General features: G+C 34.5%; 2 protein-coding genes across 8 annotated transcripts; one reads left to right on the plus strand and one right to left on the minus strand.

Annotated features, from left to right (window-relative positions):
* The first annotated feature begins 979 nt into the window (after positions 1–979).
* LOC118036214 (vacuolar protein sorting-associated protein 9A) lies at positions 980–9,972 on the plus strand. Of its 5 annotated transcripts, none has more exons than XR_004685339.2 (8): positions 980–1,401; positions 1,839–1,986; positions 2,228–2,398; positions 3,475–3,654; positions 5,877–6,159; positions 6,376–6,642; positions 8,641–8,743; positions 9,490–9,972. XR_004685339.2 is itself a non-coding variant. In XM_073407031.1 (8 exons), exons 1-7 carry the CDS (start codon positions 1,289–1,291, stop codon positions 7,155–7,157), a joined length of 1,167 nt encoding a protein of 388 aa, XP_073263132.1. In that variant the 5' UTR covers positions 980–1,288; the 3' UTR covers positions 7,158–7,177; positions 8,641–8,952. The 5 variants fall into 5 exon arrangements, 3 of the variants coding, with proteins under 3 accessions (XP_073263132.1, XP_034897800.1, XP_034897801.1); XM_073407031.1 differs by lacking the exon at positions 9,490–9,972 and adding an exon at positions 7,122–7,177 and having other exon boundaries at positions 6,376–6,611; positions 8,641–8,952; XR_004685341.2 differs by having other exon boundaries at positions 981–1,401; positions 6,376–6,611; positions 9,490–9,963.
* A 585-nt stretch (positions 9,973–10,557) lies between these two features.
* Positions 10,558–19,796, minus strand: LOC118036216 (uncharacterized). Of its 3 annotated transcripts, none has more exons than XM_035041912.2 (8): positions 18,014–19,796; positions 17,322–17,377; positions 16,958–17,230; positions 16,632–16,868; positions 16,146–16,265; positions 15,864–15,992; positions 15,430–15,465; positions 10,558–10,913 (listed from the first exon to the last, which is right to left on the minus strand). In XM_035041912.2, exons 1-7 carry the CDS (start codon positions 19,677–19,679, stop codon positions 15,445–15,447), a joined length of 2,502 nt encoding a protein of 833 aa, XP_034897803.1. In that variant the 5' UTR covers positions 19,680–19,796; the 3' UTR covers positions 10,558–10,913; positions 15,430–15,444. The 3 variants fall into 3 exon arrangements, with proteins under 3 accessions (XP_034897803.1, XP_034897806.1, XP_034897802.1); XM_035041915.2 differs by lacking the exon at positions 10,558–10,913 and adding an exon at positions 11,356–13,149; XM_035041911.2 differs by lacking the exon at positions 10,558–10,913 and having other exon boundaries at positions 15,201–15,465; positions 18,014–19,795.
* Between the last annotated feature and the right edge of the window lie 1,648 nt (positions 19,797–21,444).

Below are 21,444 nucleotides of genomic sequence, written 5' to 3' on the forward strand. Positions count from 1 at the left end.
TTGTTATTTTTTTTTTTGTGGTGATTAACTCGGGTTAGTTTACGTGCACATCGACTAATCTCATGGGTCTTAAAATTAACGATCATGTAAGCCTCCAGTAATTGTAAAATTTATGGAATTCAAACTGTTGATTTTTAGAAAACAAATTTAGAACCAATTAAGCTATATCTTTCAATATTAAAAATGGCATTTTTTGTGATTAGTGTGGTGGATCTAAATCACTAATCACACTCACATTGAGTTTTGTTTTTTTTTTTTTTTTTTAATTTATTTTTTAAAATTAAATTGTTTTGATAATTATATTTTATATATTTGTTTTTTTCTTATATTACAATCATATATTGGTTTCAATTTTTTAAATTAGATCTTTTGAAAATGATGTTTAATAATTTTATAAAATTTTATATTTTTTTTTAAATTATTTTAATTTCATGCCTAAGTCACAGTTTAACAAGTTACACAAAATTTCATGCCAATGGGAATAATACTCACTAGGGTTCGAATACAACATTTTATGTATTTCCCTCATTGAAATTGCGCATTGTAAAATAAGAAACTGTGTACTTCTCAATAAATAGAATAAAAAAAAATGCTAGGCCGAAAAAGAAAGATGGGCTTACAATGACCCATTTATCGAAAGTCCAGCCCACTTTCAACCATAATCATAACGATCAATTAATGATTTTATTTTTAAAAATATATTAAAATAATAATATTTAATTTTTTTTTCTTATTTTTAAAATCAGAACATTAAAGTAGTAAAAAATATTTTAAAAAAAATATTAATTTTATTTAAAAAAAAAACGTTGGAGTAACCTATTATTTTCAATGTTTTGTTTTGTTTTTTTTTTTATAAATAAAATAAAACTTGGGTGGACAGTATTAACCCTGAAATTAAACCGGGTCGACCTCCGATTGCTTTCAACGGCTTCCTTAACAACAAAAACAAATCAAATCAAATCACGTGATGAACCTAACGGTCTTCTATCCTTTTGTTTTCCGACCTTGGTTTACCGTACTGCTGCTCTCAACAGTTCTCTCTCTCGGATTAGTAGTTGGATAATTGCTATGGGTTTCCATATAAACCCATGCTCCCTTTTGCTACCTTTTTACTTTTGTTTCTTTCACACTTCTCACCTCTGCAAGAAAAAATTCGTTTTAGAGGGAAAAAATATATAAAAGAAAAGTCTTCCTATTTTTGAGAGAAGAAGAAGAGGAAAGATCGACCATGAACTATGATCATCGCCTTTGTTTCTGAAAGGAGCGGTAGTGTTTGAAAGTTGATCCAATGGACACTGCAGCGAGTCAATCATCGTCATCGTCATCGTCAATTATGTTTTATGATTTTCTTGATAAAATGCGAAATCCTGCTTCTCTCAATCTAGTCAAATCCATTAAAAGGTTTTTTTTTTAAAATTTTCATATTTAGTTGAATTAAACTGCCAGTGTTTATTATTGTTTATTGATTATTTATTTGCGAAATCCTGCTTCTCTCAAGGTTTCTGTATTTTAACCGAATTGGGTTTTGGTTGTGCTCTATTGTTACCTGTAGAGGAAAAATCATATAGCAATTTATGGTTAATTTAGTATTTTTTTTTAATTAAAAAAATCTTTTAATTCTTTTATGTTTTTCTATATCTTGTGCTGTATCTGGTTGCTGCAAATTTGAATTAAAAGGTAGCGGATTTTTTTTATAATGTGATTTTCTTCTTGAAAGATTTTTCAATTTTAAAAAAAAAACAAGTTGCGTGTAGTTAATATTTTTTTGTAAGGAAGTCGCTATTTGCAAATGCTCGAGATGCTATAAGTTTTAATGAAGAAAATTAAATATGTTTCAGCTTCATTGTATCATTCCAATTTTCTTCTCCCAACCCTGAAAATGATAGCAAAAGGGTACAAGAGTTTTTCTCAACAATGGAAGCAGCTATCATGGAACATCCATTATGGGCTGGTGCCACTGATGATGAATTTGATTGCTCAATGGAGGTAGTTATTGAATTATTTCTCTTAGAATTCCTACGCATATGTTATATCATATACTCCTGTCATTAGGATGTATCAGTTTCCAAGTATTGGAATGCTGTCCATAATTATTTTACTTTTAGCGTTTGTGTCTTCTGTAGCTTTGTGTTGCTCTCAACATGATATGTTAACATATTGTTTTATTTTGATTTCAAATTGCACGCAACTTTTTTCGCTTCTGTGTCATCGCATTCTTATAACACAGGGACTGGAGAAATACATCATGACGAAATTGTTCTCCCGAACATTTGCTATTTCTCCCGAAGATGTGAAGATTGACCAAGAGATCTCTGAGAAGATACACTTGTTGCAATCCTTTTTACGGCCTGAGCATTTGGATATTCCTCCATTTCTTCAGAATGAAGCTTCATGGCTGGTATGTGTGCTAGCCTATTTTCACACTTGGGAAATGTTATTGCATTTATATCGATGCAAAACTGCTTGATTTAGTTCCATTAACTGTCTTTAATCTGATGCCTATAGTACAGTTTGATGTCATCAACTAAGAAGCATGTTGACTGATGATACATCTGTGGCCATGCTACAATTATCATTTTACTGATCATTTTATATTCTTCTTCCTCAGCCTGCATGTTACTACTCTTGATCTGAACTTTGCATTTTACTAGCTTCCATATAAAACATAAATTCAATTCATTTTCTCCGAAGTCCACATTCAACTTGCCACTTTGCCTAAAGCACCGTTAAGGATAATTTACTAGTATTGGATGATATTTCTACGCTTCCATGTCTCATTTCATCGCCAGGTTGTCTTCTTTGTGCAAAATATTATATTTTCAGTCTCACAGAAAATCTCCTTTGGATAACATTGCTGCATTTAATGATATTGTTTCTTTTATATAATATTGTTGCATTTGGTAAAGAGCAAACAAATTATGTTGAGGAATGAATAACTATACGTTGCCTTGGTTAGTGGGAGAGATTAAAGAGTTTGTTGGCATTTCATTGTATCTCACTGTATGCCTTCAAGTTAAAATGGAATGATTGATTAGGCAATTTGATTGTTGAGCATAACAACTCTAAATCTTTGTTTTTATCTAATAGAAATTATTGAGAAAAAAAGAGAGAATACATCATGAAGGAGCAGTACCATTAGGTATGGAAGTGATCTTATGAAAGTGATACTGAAATAGGGAACTGGATATATAACTTCTGTGACAAGTCAAGTAGTTTTTGTTGGGTAATTGCTGCTGTACTTGATTTGTTTCCTAACTAGTCCAGGTTGAATGTATTGTTTTTGAGAGTTTCTCTCCATCTTGGAAGTTTCAAAATTGTTAATTAGCATGAGTGCAAAGTCCACAATTGATTTGTTAATGTAAATGTATTGTTTTGTAATTCTAATGTTGATCCCTATCCTTTTTCCACTTGTTCCATCAATGGTGATACATACTCCTCTTAAAATCATTACAATTTTACTCCTTCTTCCCCCAGCTTGCAGAAAAGGAATTGCAGAAGATCAATGCTTTCAGAGCTCCTCGTGAGAAGCTTCACTGTATTATGAGTTGCTGCAGGATCATCAACAATTTGCTGCTTAATGCATCAATGTCAGAAAATCATGTACTAGGAGGGGCTGATGACTTTCTTCCTGTTCTTATATATGTCACAATCAAGGCAAGATCTCCTTGGTAATAAGCAACTCTTCCTACCATTGTTTGCCTATTTTGGACTATTGTTTCTATAGTTTAATGCATCAATAGAAAATTGGATGACTAAAATCATACCATGTTTATTGTTTGAACATTCTATTTTTTTCCATGTCTTACTGTCTATCTTGTGACATTTGCAAATGCTTCTATACCAGAGAACATGGACATGGTTGGTAATAACTTATGATTTCATGTAAAGATGCATGGTTTGATATCTTTTCTAGCCTACGATGATGCACATGATAAGTAGCATACTTAACAATGCACTTTGTGTTGAATTCTGCTTAATCTGGTCTGTTTATGTGGTCGTGATTAACATTTTTCAAAAAATATAAAAGCTTTTTATATTACCTTTATTGTTTTAAAATTCATCATCATGTATTAAGATAGGCCATGGTATATCTATGCAAGGAACACAAATAAATTTTTATCATCATCAAGATAGGTCATCGTATATCTATAAGAAACACAGAGAAATAGCTATTATTACTGGGAAAAAAAGGAAGGAAATTGCTTGTTAAATTTTATGTGTCGAGCTGTAAGCCTTTGAATAAAATCTGAAGACATGAGATTCGGCTATTTTAAATTTCAGAATCTTTGTGTGCATGTCGCCACTTTCTTAAGAAAAATAAAAAATAAAAATTTTCATTTGAACTACCACCTGTTGTCATGTGGATATTTCTTCAACATGTTTTTTAATTGGTTTCAAAATTTTGAAAAGAATGTACAAGCCTCAAGCTGTTGGTGGATAAAAATATATTTTGAAATTGTGATTTTGCAGAATCTAGTTATATTTTGTAGTTTATATTTTTTATGATGTAAACACATGTATACTAATGTCTAATGATAATAAAAATGATTTGCTTATATACTGACATCTATGAGTTTAACACATAAAACCACGAATAATTTCTGATTTGTAATCGTCTTTCGTACACTAGCATTGGCATTTGTTCAAATTCTTCTACACTAGCCATAAAAGAAATGTGGCATTGATTTAAATACATTTAAATCAAAGATACTTTATCTTAATGAGTCGCTTATATAATCATCTTTGTCCGACATCAGTGCTTAACAGATAAAGCCATGAATAATTTCTGATTCATAATCATCTTTAGTACTCTTGTGTTTGCATGGGTTCAAATTCTTCAACACGCCATAAAAGCAATGTGGTGTTTGTCTATTCCAAGATTGTTTTGTAATTATAAAACAGAATGATGTAAAGGAATTGTTTCAAAGTATCAACCTGGTGTTTGAAGCAGTTTGAAGCAGCAGCCTGTATTTTCAGATGTCAAATGTCCTTCAAAGGCCCTTGCATTTATATAGATAATTTTGTCAAATATGCCCTTCTCTATCAGGATAAACTATTATTAGGAAGTGATTAATCGAAATATTTTCTATTTCCTTCCTGAAATGCAATGAAGCATTTTGAATAGTGTTTCTCAATAGCCTCCTGTTACAACATTAGTACTTAAGAATCCTGTTCCTTTTTGAATTTTATTTTTTGAAGTTAGGTAAATCCAGGTGGGAAAATATCTATGAAGTACAGAAACTTATTTAGTCATCTAAGTAGCTGGTGGTGATTTGTGAAAATTATCCCGTTAGTGTCCCACTACTGTGGTACCCAAGATTTCAGAATTAATTAGCTTCAATAAGTGTTGAAGGTTTTTATATCCAATTCTTGAAGTGCTGTGTCATTGAGCATGAAACACTATTAATCCTTTTTGCTGGTTGATTTTGAAAGAGCTTCAAATATATAATTGGTTTGCAACTGGTGTTATCTCATTAACAGTAGGCATTGTCATTCTTATTTTTGTGAGGCCTTGAGAGTTTTGAGGTGATCGTGCACTTATAAACCAAGTATATAGTGAATATTAAGGGGTCTCTCTGATCTGTTGGTGCCCTTTTCTGCATGTGAATCCCTATATCTTCATTTCTCCTCTCTTTCTTTCCTTTGCATTTCATTTATCAAATTATTGGATTTGGTTGACTGTACACTTCTGTGGCAAGGATGCTCAAATGGTAATATATGCCAGTTTCTTGTTAACTGTTCTTTCCAATCTACTAAGTTCTTCCTTTTTTCATCAGTTTTGTCTATGTTTGTGCATGCTGGAGGAAGATTTGTTTTAGGTTATATTCTACTTGCATTACCTTGCAGGTTATAGGACTAATTCGTTCTTTCAACAGGCCAATCCTCCTCAGTTGCATTCAAACCTCAAATACATCCAATTGTACAGGAGGCAAGAAAAAATGATATCCGAACCAGCTTATTATTTCACGAATCTTGTCTCAGCCAAGTCCTTTATTGTCCAGTTAGATGCCAAATCTCTTTCTATGGATGAAATTGAATTTGAAGAGGGCATGCAAGCAGCCAAGTTGGACAGCAAGGTATCACAATTAGAAGCTTTACAGGCACAGACAGATCCTATTCCTTCTACAAGAATGCATGGCATGAAATCAAAGATAGATGGTAAGATTGAAAACTGCCAAGTTGTTGCTTTCATGTGTAGATTTTTTAGTCTATGCTATTTTCTGATGGCCAAACAGGTATTGCATTGGTTTTGACATGTAATTATATACTAACTAGTTTCATATTTTCATGCAATGAAGTCTTTTTTATTTGGGGTTGAGGGACTAATGCAACCTTCCATCTGATTTTGATCTAATTCATCTTTTATTGCATCAGGCAGATCAAATTATCCATATATGGAAGCTGAGCCTGGTGAACTGACTGTTGAAGATGTGGAAAGATTGCTGAGTCTGTACAAAGATGTGGTTACAAAGTACTCTAGCCTCTGCAGAGCTGTTAGGCGTCCCTCTGCAACCAGAACAGGACCATCCCTTCCTATTCCTAAAGGGAGAGATGACATTTTATTGCAACTTGAGGGACAAGCACAAATGATCCGAGAGGAGAAGGCAGAGGTACATAAAGTGAAATCTTTTCCTGTTAAAAGTAATGTGTTTTCAATATCCTTAATTTCCAGTTGCTTACATAAACTTTTTTATGTTTGATATTTCTTTTTTCTTTTGATTTTTTTTAAACGATGCATAAATGCCTTAATCACATCAAATAACAAGTCTGTAAAAGCAGAAAAAATTCTTGGAACATGCTAATCTTTTCTCTCTCATTTTCTTTTATTAATCTTTGTATAAGAGAATACAAAAGATTGAGGAACTACTTTCATCAACAGAGGAGAAGAATAAGATACTCAAGACATCAGATTTACAGGAAATATATACACCCTAGGGTACGCTAAATGTCATAGTCTAGGTCCTACACTGACACCATCAGTCCCACCCCGTCCCTGCGGCTGCATGTAGATTTTTTGGATAGTGAAGTTCTTTTAGATGCCTCTTTCTCCATAAAATCTGTGCCCTTCTCATTTTTATTAGTGGTATTAGTTGACACATCTCATGCACAGATATTTTCAGGAATCTCATCAGAATTGTCAATGCCAGCACACCTAGTATACTGCCAAACACCGCAGGTATCACAAGCTAACTCTCCCCATCATCATCCTTAGCCCCACACATGCAATCCACTATCCAGTTCTCCAGTTCCTTCTCCATTAAGAAATGGTTAGGGGCATGTTTTGATGGAGATGTCCCTTTAATTCTGACTGATACACTTTGTCCGACCAGAAACTTAAGATTAATGGAACCCTCAAGAGAGCCAAAGTCTAGAAATTCGTCAGCTTCAAACCTCTTAAACATGGCATATACTTCTTGAAAAATTCTCTTCGCTTCAGTTTTTAGGTCAGCAATAGTGGGGCATTTGAAGGTAGGACAATTAATTCCAGTGGTATAGCAGGGTCTCCTTTGGGCTGCTCTGAAAACTCCAGATGGCACAGAAGGCAAATAGCAAAAGGGTTAGCCTTCATCTGTTTATCAGGTCCATTGTCCTTCATAAATTGTTTTCAGTCAAGAAGCATGGTAGCTGAGTCAATCATGCCTTCCCTTGTCACTATAGGTCTACAGTTTACCATGGTTCCAGGGTGGAGCAAATAAAAATTTCAGATCACCTATTATTTGTTCTTTAGATGGTTGATTCGAGTCGAATCCATTTCCGTAGTGTTTGAAACTCAGTGGCTCAAGCCTGTTACATTAGAGAGATGTCAATTGAGTAATGCATAGCAAATTTTGAGTGAGATTACTAGAACAGTTTAGTGTTTCCATCAACTACCTGAATTCAATATCGGATGGAATTAGGATTGCAGTGTGCCTGCACCATCATGCCACAAGCAGCCAACTTCCCTCTCAAGTGTTTAAGGGCATGACACCTTTAAGAGTATGCCTTGTAACCCAATTGGTCTTGCCAGATGTTGCAGCTAGTACTTTGATCATTGCTTGCTGTACACATTCCACATCATCCCTTGCCCACGCACACAATATATTTGTAGCAGGTCTTAAGTTCTTGAGAGTTGCCTTAGATGTTAATGGATTGTTGCTTTCATGGATCAGACTAGACAAAGAAAAAAGGAGAACAGGTCCTTTAGAGTAACAATTATGAGTCTGACAATGATCGGTAAAATGAAATTAGAGCCTGTACCTGTAGCCTAGTTCATGGTCCTTGGCTTGGAATACAAGGGCAAGTTTTCTACTGCTTTCTTGTAAGCATCCGATGTTATTGCATAACTTCCACATCCAAATTCATAACCCAAATCACCATACCATGAATGACCTGGGTTGATTGCATTGAGCAATCATCACCCCATCCCATATTTTCTTCACATCCATGACAGACACCTTCCTGTACATCAACTGAAGTGTTAACACGCAGTCAGATGCTTCTAATTATAACCATAAGTGGAAAATCCCATCTTGTATTTGTTTTTCCTGCCACCACTTGATAAGTCAAGTACTTTTTATAATCAGCTGTCTTGTTTATTTTTTAAACCTAGACGACCCCTTCTATGCTGATTGTGCTGACAAATTGTGTATGTGCTAACAGGTCAGTGATACACCGAAAGGATGCTGAGGCTTTGAGTGCTAAAGTTGATGGTTTTCAATTTAATCTTATGTAAAGCATCAAGTATGATCGACTTTTGGCAGAAGTATGTTTTGCACTTTCGATTCGTTTCATATCGGTAATATTTCCAGAAATGGACCTTTGATAACAATCTACTTAAGATAATGCAACTTGCAAAGGCTCATCATTCTAGTCAGTTCTGATCATCAAGCCTAGGAAAGTTAAATCAAATCTATTTACTGACATGTTCCTTGAAATATCAAATGCAACAGTTCTATTTCAAATTATTGCTAACACTGGCCCTTTAGCTGGCAGCTAGATTTGCATGGATGGTAGGGGAGTTTTTGTAAGTTCATTTGCATATTTTTCTTAAAATAATAATAAAAAAAGGCACGTAAGTGATCTATATGATAGGGATGATGAGTTATTGCAGCATGATTCTACGAGGGGATGTTTTTCCAACACTCTCCCCTTGTGAAGCTGTTGGCGTGGAGCAAGAAGTTACAGAGGCAGATGTTTCTATAGTTTTATCTGATATGGCCAGTTACAAAGCTCCAGGTCTGTTGGATTTCAGACATGTTTCTTTAAGATTAATCCTGGGAGGTAGTTGGGGATTGTGTTCGTAAGATACCCTTATATATTACACAATTATCAATCCTTTACTACAAAAATTAATCAATTGACCTGAGTTAACCATTTTATTTTCAATTTTTGTCCAAAATTATTCATCTTGGACTTTTTATATATAAAAAAAAACCTAACACAACTTTGTTAAAAAAAGTTTGCTCAAGTTTTATTTTAGTTTTGACTTCAACAACTTGGTTTTTTCAGGTTAACTACAATCCTCGGATCTACTTTTTAGGCGGGCTGAATTTCAAAACGATGAGATAAACCATTGAAGTATCCTTGATCAGCACCACTCGTGGATCTCTTTTCCCAGAGATAGTCCAAACCTGTTAATGAGTAAAATAAAAAATAAGAGACAGAGATCATCTTGACACCGTTTGCACAACAACTGAATTGTTACTCCTTAAATCCTCAACAACCGTTTGAATTTCCCATTCTACCTGCTATGTCACTCTGCTATGCGGTCTCTGCTACATTACATGCATCAGATTCAACAAGGATAGAGCAGTTCCCATACTTTGCCCCTAATTTATCTGCCTCTCCTATTGCGGACGCCTTGTGCTGACACACTGACCTCCACTTTTCCAATAGAATTCTGCCATCCAGCAATCTAGTCCTCTAATTTTTCAATTTTTCATATGACACATTTTCGGTCCCTTAAGTTTTTTCAAATTCAATTTTGGTACAAATCATTATTTTTATTATTGCATGGCTTCTAGTTTTAGAAAGAAAAGGGAGTTATTAAAATCTGACAGTAAAGAAAAAAAATTTAGTTGACATTGATTTTTATATCAAAGAATTCCTTTCAACAAAAAGAGTTTGATTTGGATGTTCATTAGCATCAATATCGCAGGAGGTTGTAGATCTAAATAGCAGGAGGTTGTAGATCTAAACTTGAGATTTTTTTTTATTTTTTTTTTGAATTTGAGTTGATTTTGAATTTTTAAACTGATTTTTAGATCTTTTAAAGCCACAAATAGGTTAATCAAGGTCTCTATAATGCTTTATATGTGCTTCGAATAAAAAATAGATTGAAAATCAAAGTTTTAAGTGCATTAATTTTTAGAGACACCCTAGTTGCTGGAAACTTGCCATCCATCCTTTTAATTAAAATAAAAAAAGCCTAGCATGCAGACCAAAACTCTTATTAATAGGCCAGCTCAAAAGTTCTGGTGCATGTTTTTTTCTCACATTTCATCTTTTTTTTTCCATTTTTTGTTATTTAATATAGTTTTTTGTTATTGTTTAGCTTATTATTGTCTCAATATTTAAAAAAAAAATTATTCAATATACAATAGATTTTAAATTATTATTATTATTATTATTTTGGTGCTAGAAAAAAGCTTCTACTCCAACCGGCGGGCGTAGAGCATGCCAATGGGGTAGTATATGCTAAGCATTGTCCAAGAATAACCCCCTTCACCACCATGTCTCGCTCAGTTGGACTTCGTCAGTATCAGAATTGGGCCTTTATTCCCTTGAAACAGCTCCAAGTGCTTCTAAGACAAACAGCAACCGTTAAGAATTTGTCACCTTTAACACAAGAAACTTTGCCTCTATTGGTTAAAAGCCAAGATCAAACTTCTTGTTCCTCTCAAAAACACCTGTACTTTTCGAAGCATTCAACTCTAGATACAAAAGAAAAAATTCAAAAAAATATAGTATTAGGATATAATAGTATTACAACCGTGATTGTTCTCATAATTGATTATTATTGACGAAACACAATTTTACACAACATTTTACTTTTATATTGTTCAATAAATTGTCTAAATCCACAAAGTAACCATTATCATTAAAGATAGAAAAGAGATACAAATATTTACATCAATGGAGAAGGAGAACCATTAATTTAGCTCTAGATACAATAAAACAATATATATATATATATATTGAAACCCAATTGAGATTTTCTTTTCTTTACAAGGTTCAATTGACATACGGGTTATATTTGTGGGGGCAAGTATAGCCCTTATCTCATTTATAAAAGAAAAGAAAAGAAAAAAAAATATATATAGCTACTTATCCTATTTATAAAAGATAAATATATATATATATATATATAGCTATACCCAGGAAGGTCTCGAGTAGATTGAGAGGCCATGTGTGGTGTGCATATTGCTACAACTCATGTGGACATGGAAAATGAAAATGAAAAATTATATTCAATTGCTAAGTCATTAAGTGCTTTGTACAAGTTGTATTTTAAAATATAATAAAATAATATATTTTTTATTTTTTAAAAATTTATTTTTAGCATCTCAAAATATCTAAAAACACAAAAAATTAAAACATTAAAAAAATTTTAAAAGTACAATTTAAAAGTTATGTCAAATTAAAAGTACAATATACTCTCACCATCCTTCCTCTCGATATCTATATTTGAAGCTTTTACACTTTTTGATGTGGTGCTTGCACCTAAGAGATCATTACCACCTCACTTAAGATGCTCAGAACTCAAATCAATGTTTCTTTGCCTTTCATCAGGTAGTCTTAACCCCTCAATTAAATGCATATGCAATAGCTTTTCTTTTCATTCTTGCATGTATTGAAAAGATTTTTGTTATTGTTTTCAACAAGAGCACAAGAGACTTCTTGTTATACAACCTTAATACAATTTATGCTCTGAGCTTCATTTAGGAACACATTCTTTCATTGCACTTGTCTTATTTCATTACCTCGTTGGATCTACTCGTGAATGATCTCTATGTGTCCCTGTGCAATTTCTATTCACCAAATTTCCTTATTCCTTATTTTATGTTTGATAGTAGCTCCTCCTGTCACAACACATCTCCAAATCAAAATAAGATGTCAATCTTTATCCTTTTGTTGTATTTCTTTTCCTCCATTTAAGACCTCCTTAGTTTTACCTTTATGCAATCATAGTCACTAAATATAATATTTTTTAAGAAATCACTTTTTTCATAAGATCCTTGAACATGTGAAACACATCTCCGAGTCAAAATAAGATGTCAATTTTTATCCTTTTGTTGTATTTCTTTTCCTCCATTTAAGACCTTCTTAGTTTTACCCTTGAGCAATCATAGTCACTGAATACAACATTTTTAAGAAATCATTTTTTTCATTAGATCCTTGAACATGTGAAACCCAACTATTCCCTTGCCATCAACTTACTTATATACGATTATGTAAATAATACTTCCACTAAGCAAGTTTCTATAAAATATTGAAAGGGTCACAATGGTCCTATTTAAAACTCAATCTTCTTACATAGAACTTTTTAGGCCTCTATCTATTCATCATATTGACTTTCCATATATTTCCCCTTGCTAGCTATGTGAAGGCTTTCCTTTACAAGTGATCTAAACATCTTGGTTATCTACCATTGATTTCTCAACATCTAGCGACACTACCAGTGCAATAGATTTGTCAAGATTGGTCTTACAATCATCATCACTCTACACCATGATCTTCCATGTTCCATAAGACTAATTGTGCCTTCTTCAAGAGTGTTGAATTCCCTACAACAATCCTACACATGTATTGGGCTACCACGTGCAACTTCTTCATTAACATTGGCCACTAAGATAACCTACACATGCCCTTTCTACTCAAGCAACCAATCTCATTATATCACCACCATCATTTTCATTCTTAATCTTGACAATTGAACTATACCATTGCATTCAAAACGATCAAATAAGCTAGAAACAAGTTTGAAAACATCCTGATCACATTTAAACAACTACGATTTGTTCAAAACAAATCTAGCATGATTAAATATCCTAGTTTTAAAAACAAATACGATTGCACATAGGATCAATCACATTGAATCCTAACCTCGGCTTGCAACTTGCTGATGTGCCAGCAGAGTAGATGTTGGTATAATGTTGACATGGCACTCTGGTTCAAGTTAGAAGTCTGGGTCAGTTCATAGGTATTAAGGTTAGGTAAATTATTGCTGGTGAAGAAGGCGCGTGGCTGCAAAAGGAGAGTCCCCTTTTTGCGACCATGTCTTATATTAGTTTTTTGCATTGTTTTCACCAGTGTATTCCTTTCAGCCTTTTCTTTACGGTAGTATATCCAAAACACATTTTGAACCACTTTTATTTATGGATAAAATCAAAACACCTACTAGTTCATCTTCACCCATGCTTTGATACCCACTTGTTAGGACCACAAATGTTTTGATAATTGTCAATTGGAGGCGAAACATAATTTTTTACATGATTAGGAAAATCACCTTACATTCACAAAGCAACCAATATCATTAAAGATAAGGAATAGGTACAAATTTACATTAATAAAGAAAGAGGAACATTAACTCAACTCAACTCTCACTTTTCACATACTCATTGTTGCCCTTGGCAAGCAAAAACTACACTAGAAAGCCCCCCCCCCCACCGTCTTTCTCTCATTTAGTTCTTCTACTTATATTTTGCTCATTCATATTGGCTCTATTTATTACCAAAGGATGACTAAATGTTGATAATGGTTCCAAATCAATCTCTGTCTAAGTTAATGGCCATTATCCCCTAGTATGGTAGATATGTGAGAACTTGTCTCCACTTTCTAAAAATCTCATTTGTCTCCAAATAGGAGATTGTTAGGCAGCAGAGATAAAAATCCTCACATGCCAAACATACTAATGTAATAGTCATCGAAAGAGAAGGAGTGAGCTAATGCTTGCTACTCTCTATAAATAAAAAGGAAGAAGAGGCAACATGTAGAAGCAAGAAGATAACTTTTCTCACACTCATTGTTGCCCTTGGCAATAACTGCACAAGTGGAAGATTGTTAGGTGAGCTAATGTTTTGCTCATTCATATTGACTTCCGTTGAATCAAAGAGAGAGCTTTTCTCACACTCATTGTTGCCCTTGGCAACAGCTACACAAGACAGCCCCTCAATCTCTTTCTCTACTCCTGTTCTTTTTTTTTTTTTTCCGCTCATATTTTGCTCATTCATATTTTGCTCCATTTATAGCTAAAGAATGACTAACAATTGATAGTGGTACCAGCTTGATTTCTCACTAAGTTAATGGCTATTATCCTAGTGTGGTAGGTATGTAAGGACTTTTGTCTCCACTACTTAACAATTTCATTTGTCTTCAAATGGGAGATTGTTAGGTAATGAAAACAAAAATCCTCATATATCTACCACACTAACATAATGGGCACCAACGCTCTCATTTGTTATCCAATACTCTATAAATAAAGAGGAACAAAAGGCAGCATGTAGAAGAAAGAAGAGAACTTTTTTCGCGCTCATTGCTGCCGTTGGCAATAGCTACACAAGTAGGAGATTATTAGGTAATGAAAACAAAAATCCCCACATACCTATCATACTAACATAATAAGCACCGAAAGAGGAGTGAGCTAGTGCTCACTACCATTTGTTGTCCAATACTCTTTATAAATAGAGAGGAAGAAGAGGCAACATGTAGAGGCAAGAAGATTACTTTTCTCACGCTCATTGCTGCCCTTGGCAACCCCTCTCTCTCTCTATCCTCTTATTCTTCTTCTACTGCTCATATTTTGCTCATTCATATTGGCTCTATTTAAAGCCAAAGAATGACTAGCAATTGAGGTTCCAACTCAATTTCTCACTAAGTTAATAGCCATTATCCTAGTGTTGTAGGCATGTGGAGACTTTTATCTCCACTACCTAACAATCCCAATCTCATTTGTTTTCAAGTGGGAGATTGTTAAGTAGTGGAGATAATCTCCACATTAACATAATGGGCACAAAAAAAGAAGTGAGGAGTTGCTCACTACCATTTGTTGTCCAATACTCTATACATAGAGAGGAAGAAGAGGTAGCATGTGGAAGCAAGAGGAGAGCTTGAAGAGCTAGAGAGGGAGAGAGAGAGAGTAAGCTGCCAAAGGGCAGCAGCAATGGCTTCCATTGCAGCACTGCTAAGAGAAAAAAAGTGAGATTGGGAGATAAGTAGAGTGGATGAATCCTTCTCCTTCTTCTCTCCAAATTGTCTTCTATGTGGATGTAGATAATTTACCGAACCATATTAAACATTGTATTCTGTCTCCAACAAGCAATTATCAGAATACCCACGGTCCCATCGAGTAGTTCTTCAAATTTACAAAAGTAAGACAACTTAATAAGCCATGGGGCTAGGGCCGAATGAACATGGAGTCAGAAGTGCAAGGAAAAGAACTGCAATTACCTGGTGAGCTTTTGGTCACTTTCCATGGTAGTATACCTGGCATTGCAAACAAGGTTTAATGTTTCAGAGTTTAAGTCATGGATAATCAAATGCATGCTTTAATGTGTGTCAGAACATTTGTCGATTAAGATAGCATAGGTTGCACAATTTTGATGGTTACAAAAGCACTGTACTATATGCTAGGGGTCCTCTATTATCCAAGCTCAAATATTAACTCAATGAACTGAAGGAACAAGTTTTAGAAGGTTGGTGGTAACAAGTAGCATTTTAGAAGTTATTAGTTAATGACTCATTCAGAAAAATCAACAGAACGGATGCAAACAAATAGCGTCCTTAACAATAGGTTGTTCAGTTGCAAACAAATGTGAACGTAGCCTTCTGATAAGGGAAGCAATATTAGAAAGGTTGCAGTAAATGTAAGTGAGGTGACGCACCTTGATAGTCCTATCTCCATGACCAACGAATAGCTTTCCTTGCCAGCATAATAAAGCTGTTACCACAGAACCTCCTGGGATTGATCCAATGGGTCTAGTATCCACCTGAAATTCATCTCCAGACAACTCCTATAAAAAACAGAGTTTGTCAAGCTGAATGAAATGACGAAAGTCTAAATGCTTATTACATTTAAAAATCAAAATCAAAGAAGTCAGCTTGTCAAATCCTATTCCATGAGTTGATGATAATCAATGAAGATACAGTATCAATTTACAATGTACCTGTACATTGACAATTTTGTCCCAACCTCCAGTGAATAGCCATTTTCCCTCCATGACACAAGCCAAAATCGCACCACTGTGGCATTGTGTTGATTTCTTAAACACGTCATCCCTCCATGCCTGAAGGAAGCGATGAATTAAACACAGTGAAAAACAAGCAACACCAGCAAATGCACAGGGAATGTTTTCCTAAAAAGGAGAGCTAAAAGCAATCCCAATCAGCCTCAACAGTTGATAGAACAAATTATTTTCTGTGGAACGAGGAGGGTGGGTTGGGGGTGGGATCTGTGCATGTGGAAGATATGACATGTTCATTCATCATTTCATCATTCATGTAGCAAGTCTTCAAACACAACCTATTTTAATTTGAATGCTGGTGTGTGATTTTATTTCTTCTCTTTAACCTCAAATTTTGTTTAGTATCTAAAATTGCAGTATGGAGATAAACAAATATATATATATATATATATATAGAGCACATAAAACCTTTATCTGTCCATTTTCATGGGCTGCAACAAGAATATTCTGGTTTGCAGTGAGATACAAGACAGAGGTTGCAGTTCCTGGCAAGTCATTTCCCAACACTGTCAAAGGACTATGATCAGTTAGACTCCACAGACGGATGGTACCATCCCAACTCCCGCTATAAAGAATCCCATCACATGCTGCTAGCGTGGAAACTACTGATTTATGACCATCCATAATGCATGACAGAGTGCCATCCTGATGAAATCAGGAAAGGAACAAAAATTTAAGGTCTTGTACATCCATGTAGCATATAAAATGTAGTAGATGGTAAATGCAAGCTTTACCTGCAATGACCAAGCCTTAACTGACCTATCTCCACTACCAGTATAGAGATATCCATTCCCTGCAGTGGTCAAGGCATGAATTCCACTATAACGCCAATCTTTTTGCTCATACCATGTCTTCAATGGTTCTTTCCCCATAGGAACACTGATGCTCCAGAGAAATATGCCACCTCCACCATCCCCACTAATGCATAATGGTAGTTCTTCATCAACATAAATTACAGCCATGACTTTATGCTCATGGCCCTTAAATGTGTGCATATGAGAGAAGTCCTGCACGGAACATTTTCAGCCAATAAGCTCACTTGATGAAGAAATTGAATAAAAAAATAACCTGAACACATGCCGCCTTTATAGCGCATACCTGCAAGGACCAGACCTGGACTGTTTTATCAAATGAGGAGCTAAACAGAAATCCTCCTGCAAGAGAAAGAGTACAGTCAGAAGAAAGAGGGTATGTTGATCAATCATATTCTCGTCTTTCAATCACTCTCTAGGGTAGTAGAATTTTTCATCCACTTTGAAACTAAAGTCAAAATAAGGATAAACAGTATTATGAAACTTAAGACCATATTGCAATTTAAGGTTCAAATCATGCTTATGAAACTTCATACAACCCAATATAAGGGTATCTTCCTTGGTCAGAATCTCAGTATCATTAATATGACAACAGAGCACATGCCTCAAAGGCTCCTGAGTCCCAACTAGTGTCATCTAACAAAAGCTGAGTGGTGATCTAGAAAATGAATAACATAACCAACAAAAATCCTGCTGCAACATAACCAACAAAGAAGAGTCTTATATTCATTACTGCAGGTTTTGTCACCACAAGTTGGAAGCCACAGCATGGCATGGACTGAAGGAGCTATTTCCATGACTTTGATCTCTGAAATGATGATAAAGTCACCGGATAGCCTGATCAGGAGCTGATGCTTGAAAATTCGAATGAGCATCTATTAGATGCTGACTCCCAAGTTTAACAAGTTCTTTTCAGTGGAAGTAACTAAATGAATAACATAATTTTGCAATCTAAAAGCATCAAGTAAAATTTCATACCTCCAATGGCAAATCCTGTAACACAATCAAGATGGCCCTGCATTTCTTTGAACTTGACCTTCCCCTCCACGAGAGCCTCAGTGATATCTTTATCATTTCTCACGTCCTCTCTTTGATCTTGATTTTCTCCACTGTTTTTTTCTGCTAGCTCGGATTTTTTAAGAGTTGATTTTTTTAGGGGCAGCCAACATAGTTCTCCAAGAACTCGCAAATGCTCCTTATTCTCCTCATGGATAGCCTCACCCAATCTGGGAACAGAAGTATCATGCTGATGTCTAATAAATAAGTCCCTAATACACTTCCACATATCAATAGCATGTGGGCGATTCCCTGGATCAAAACTCAAAGACCTGCATAGCATCTGGTGCATTGGTTTCAATTCTTCACCGGTTTTACTTTCCAACAAAGAGCTGACTTTCTCCATCAAACCAGTGTAAAGACCCGAACAGTCCAAATTATTGTCTTCACTTCTTTTTGAAATGATAGAATCTACATGATCACCTAGCTCCTCAAAGAATTCTTTCCCGATAAGCATTCTAAGGACAGTACAAGCTAATGTCCAAACATCAGAGCCAAGGCCAATTGGATATCTATTGCTACCACATTCTACCTCCACACCCTCTCCCTTCAATATCCCAAACAAAACCTCTGGGCTCACAAAAACCTCCTTTTTCAAAATCTCACCGACCAATCTCCCCAATTTTTTAACACTTAAACTTCTCCCACCAGAACCAAGTTCCATAACCCCCTCATGAACTGCCCTTCCCATCACCAAAACCTCACTCAAACTTAGACTCACATGTCCAAAACCATCCAGTTCAAAGCAAGAAACACCTAAACTTCCCACAATTAGCCCTTCCAAATGCAATCCAATCACTGCTTCATACATTTCCATTCCAATCATTGCAAAACTAGACAAACCATCTTTGCTCAAACCATTCTCAAAATCACCCAACATATCCAAAACATTCCCATTAAGTCTCTCACACACAAAATACAAAACCCCATCTTCCAAATCACACCACAAACCACAACCCTTACAGATTCTTCCCTGTTTAGCACAAATCCTCAAAATAAAACCCAATTCATCTCTCTTCTCCTCCTTCATCCCATTCAACAAATTCATAACCTTTGCAACATAACTCAACTTAAAAACACATCCTTTCACTTTACTACTCAACAAACCCCCATCATTGCCAACCATAAAAAGCCTCACCTTCACCTTTTTATTCCCCTCCTTTAACAACCCATATCCTCTCTCTTTATCCTCAACAAAAACATCATCTCTGTCAAGAACCCAGTTCTTCCATGAAGTATAAAACTCATCAGACCATGAAGGAGGCACAAAGAAGTCAAAGTCTTGAGCAAGGACTGGTTTGTCAATTTGGGATTTGTTGTTGGGTTTCTGGGGATTATGATCTTGTAGCTGCTGAACCAGCCTAAGGAGATCAATGTTTTTAGGAAGTGCAGAAGGGCCTTGCTGTGATGGGTACTTGACAAGTTGTGTACATGCAGGACAGCGAATGGTTAGAGGGTATTTCTGTGGGATATTTTTAAGGCATGACTCGCAGGTTGTATGCCCACATGCGAGTACTCTTGGGATAGTGTACTCGCCGTCGTAGGTTGATAGACACACCGGACATTCAGGTAATTCCGGTGATTCCATTGACAGTTGATTTCCTTCACCAATTCATCACTTCTGTTTGCGACTACAAGATACCTCGTGTTGGTTGACGATCTACGACGTCGTTCGAGAGCTATTTTAGTCGTAGTCTAGTCGTTTGATCCTATCCATTAAAACGAAAAACAAAAAATAAGATTCTTGTTTTGCCGCAATTAAAATAAGTTTATGATAAGTATTTTATTATTTTATTATTTAACTTTAATAGTGAAAAGTTATTCAATTTTGAAGATACATATCAACTTCTAGTAAGTTCAAAAAAAGAAAAAAACGATTAGTCGAGGTGTGCACAAACTAGCCTGAATACCCATATTAATCTAAAAAAAAAAACAAAAAAACTTGAGAAGTATAATTTTAAGATAAAATAATATTTATTTTCATTTAAAATATAAAAATATACTTAAAATAAAACTTCTCATTTGGTTGCTAACTAATATGTTTATTAATATAAAATTAGTTTGGTTTAATTGATATTTAGCAATAACAATTTATTTTTTAAGGTTGTTATTGTCATATTTATATTACCATAAAATTATAAATGAAATAATTAATTAAAAAAAATATTTGAGGATGAAGTTATCATTATCTTTTTGTGGTGATGTTTTAAAACCAACATGAAAATATTAAAATTCAGTCTAAAAAAAAATATGAGAAATTGACTATTTTGTTTGGATTATGATAAATGTGGATAGTTATTAGATTAGGTTAGGTGACCAAACATTTTATTGTTAAAAAAAAAAAAATAAAGCCACATAGTTTAAAATTAGAAATATTTGATAAGAGATGAATAATATTTTTAGAAAAAATAAAAACCAATCAAAAAATTAGATTACAAATAAATATGAAAATATTGGAATATCGAATAATTATTTCACTAAAATTATAGGGTTAACTAAAAATAATTTACTCTTATTTACCATTATAGTAAGAGATGACTTTGAACCCATAACTCAACTCAATATTAAGATTGTTTAAAATGATGTTTGAGATTATAGTAGAGATAATTTTATAAAATATTTTTGGCTACTTCTTTCATCATCAACTCTATTTTTGGTATAACCTCTCAATGATCTCGATATAAAACAATATTGAAACCACAAAAGCTTCGACTGAAAAAGTTGATTTGTTGGCTTGATCCAATAAAAAAATCAAGATGGATTCAATGAAACAATGCTATCATGTAGAACGATTTGACACCATGAAAGAAGGGGGTACATCAAACATGGAATTCAATTAAAGGGACTCTTTAATAGGGACTTCATATTTGGATTGAACTCTGCCTAACGCAACCAATGTGAAGGAGTTTATGCCAAATGATGAGGATGATGAAGAAGGGGAAGAGGATTACGCAATAATTAAATTATCATCGAAGGAGAAGAAATGTATACATGAACCTAGACATCAAACCTTAATAGTAAAAGGCATGGGTCACAAGATAGAATATACTTTCTTGTTGAAATGACTTCAAAGTTTATGAAAGATCCGAGGCGAGCTTGGTTTAGTTGACTTAGGGAATGATTTCTTTTTGGCCAAATTATGTAACCAAGTGGACATAAAATTTGCCTTGTTTGGAAGCCCTTGGATGATATCGGATCATTATCTTACAATGCGACAATGGCACCTGAATTTTGGTCCTTATAAAGCAGCCATTGAGAAGGTAACGATTTGGGTTGATATGCAGGGATAGGCAATGGAATACTATGACACTATAGTTTATGAAAGATTGGGAACCATATTAGTAAAACCTTGA

This window comes from Populus alba, chromosome 19 (assembly GCF_005239225.2).
Source record: "Populus alba chromosome 19, ASM523922v2, whole genome shotgun sequence".
NCBI lineage: Eukaryota > Viridiplantae > Streptophyta > Magnoliopsida > Malpighiales > Salicaceae > Populus > Populus alba.

Bases quoted from the DNA above. Each gene is read 5' to 3' on its own strand.
- LOC118036214 (XM_035041909.2), top strand. From the start codon at position 1,289: ATGGACACTGCAGCGAGTCAATCATCGTCATCGTCATCGTCAATTATG. The intron at 1,402-1,838 runs GTTTTTTTTTTA...AATATGTTTCAG, and splicing joins CTAGTCAAATCCATTAAAAG to CTTCATTGTATCATTCCAAT. The intron at 3,655-5,876 runs GCAAGATCTCCT...TTCTTTCAACAG, and splicing joins TTATATATGTCACAATCAAG to GCCAATCCTCCTCAGTTGCA.
- LOC118036216 (XM_035041912.2), bottom strand. From the start codon at position 19,679: ATGGAATCACCGGAATTACCTGAATGTCCGGTGTGTCTATCAACCTAC. The intron at 15,993-16,145 runs GTACATTGTAAA...TGTTTTTTATAG, and splicing joins ACAAAATTGTCAATGTACAG to GAGTTGTCTGGAGATGAATT. The intron at 15,466-15,863 runs GTGCGTCACCTC...TTGCAATGCCAG, and splicing joins ATGGAGATAGGACTATCAAG to GTATACTACCATGGAAAGTG.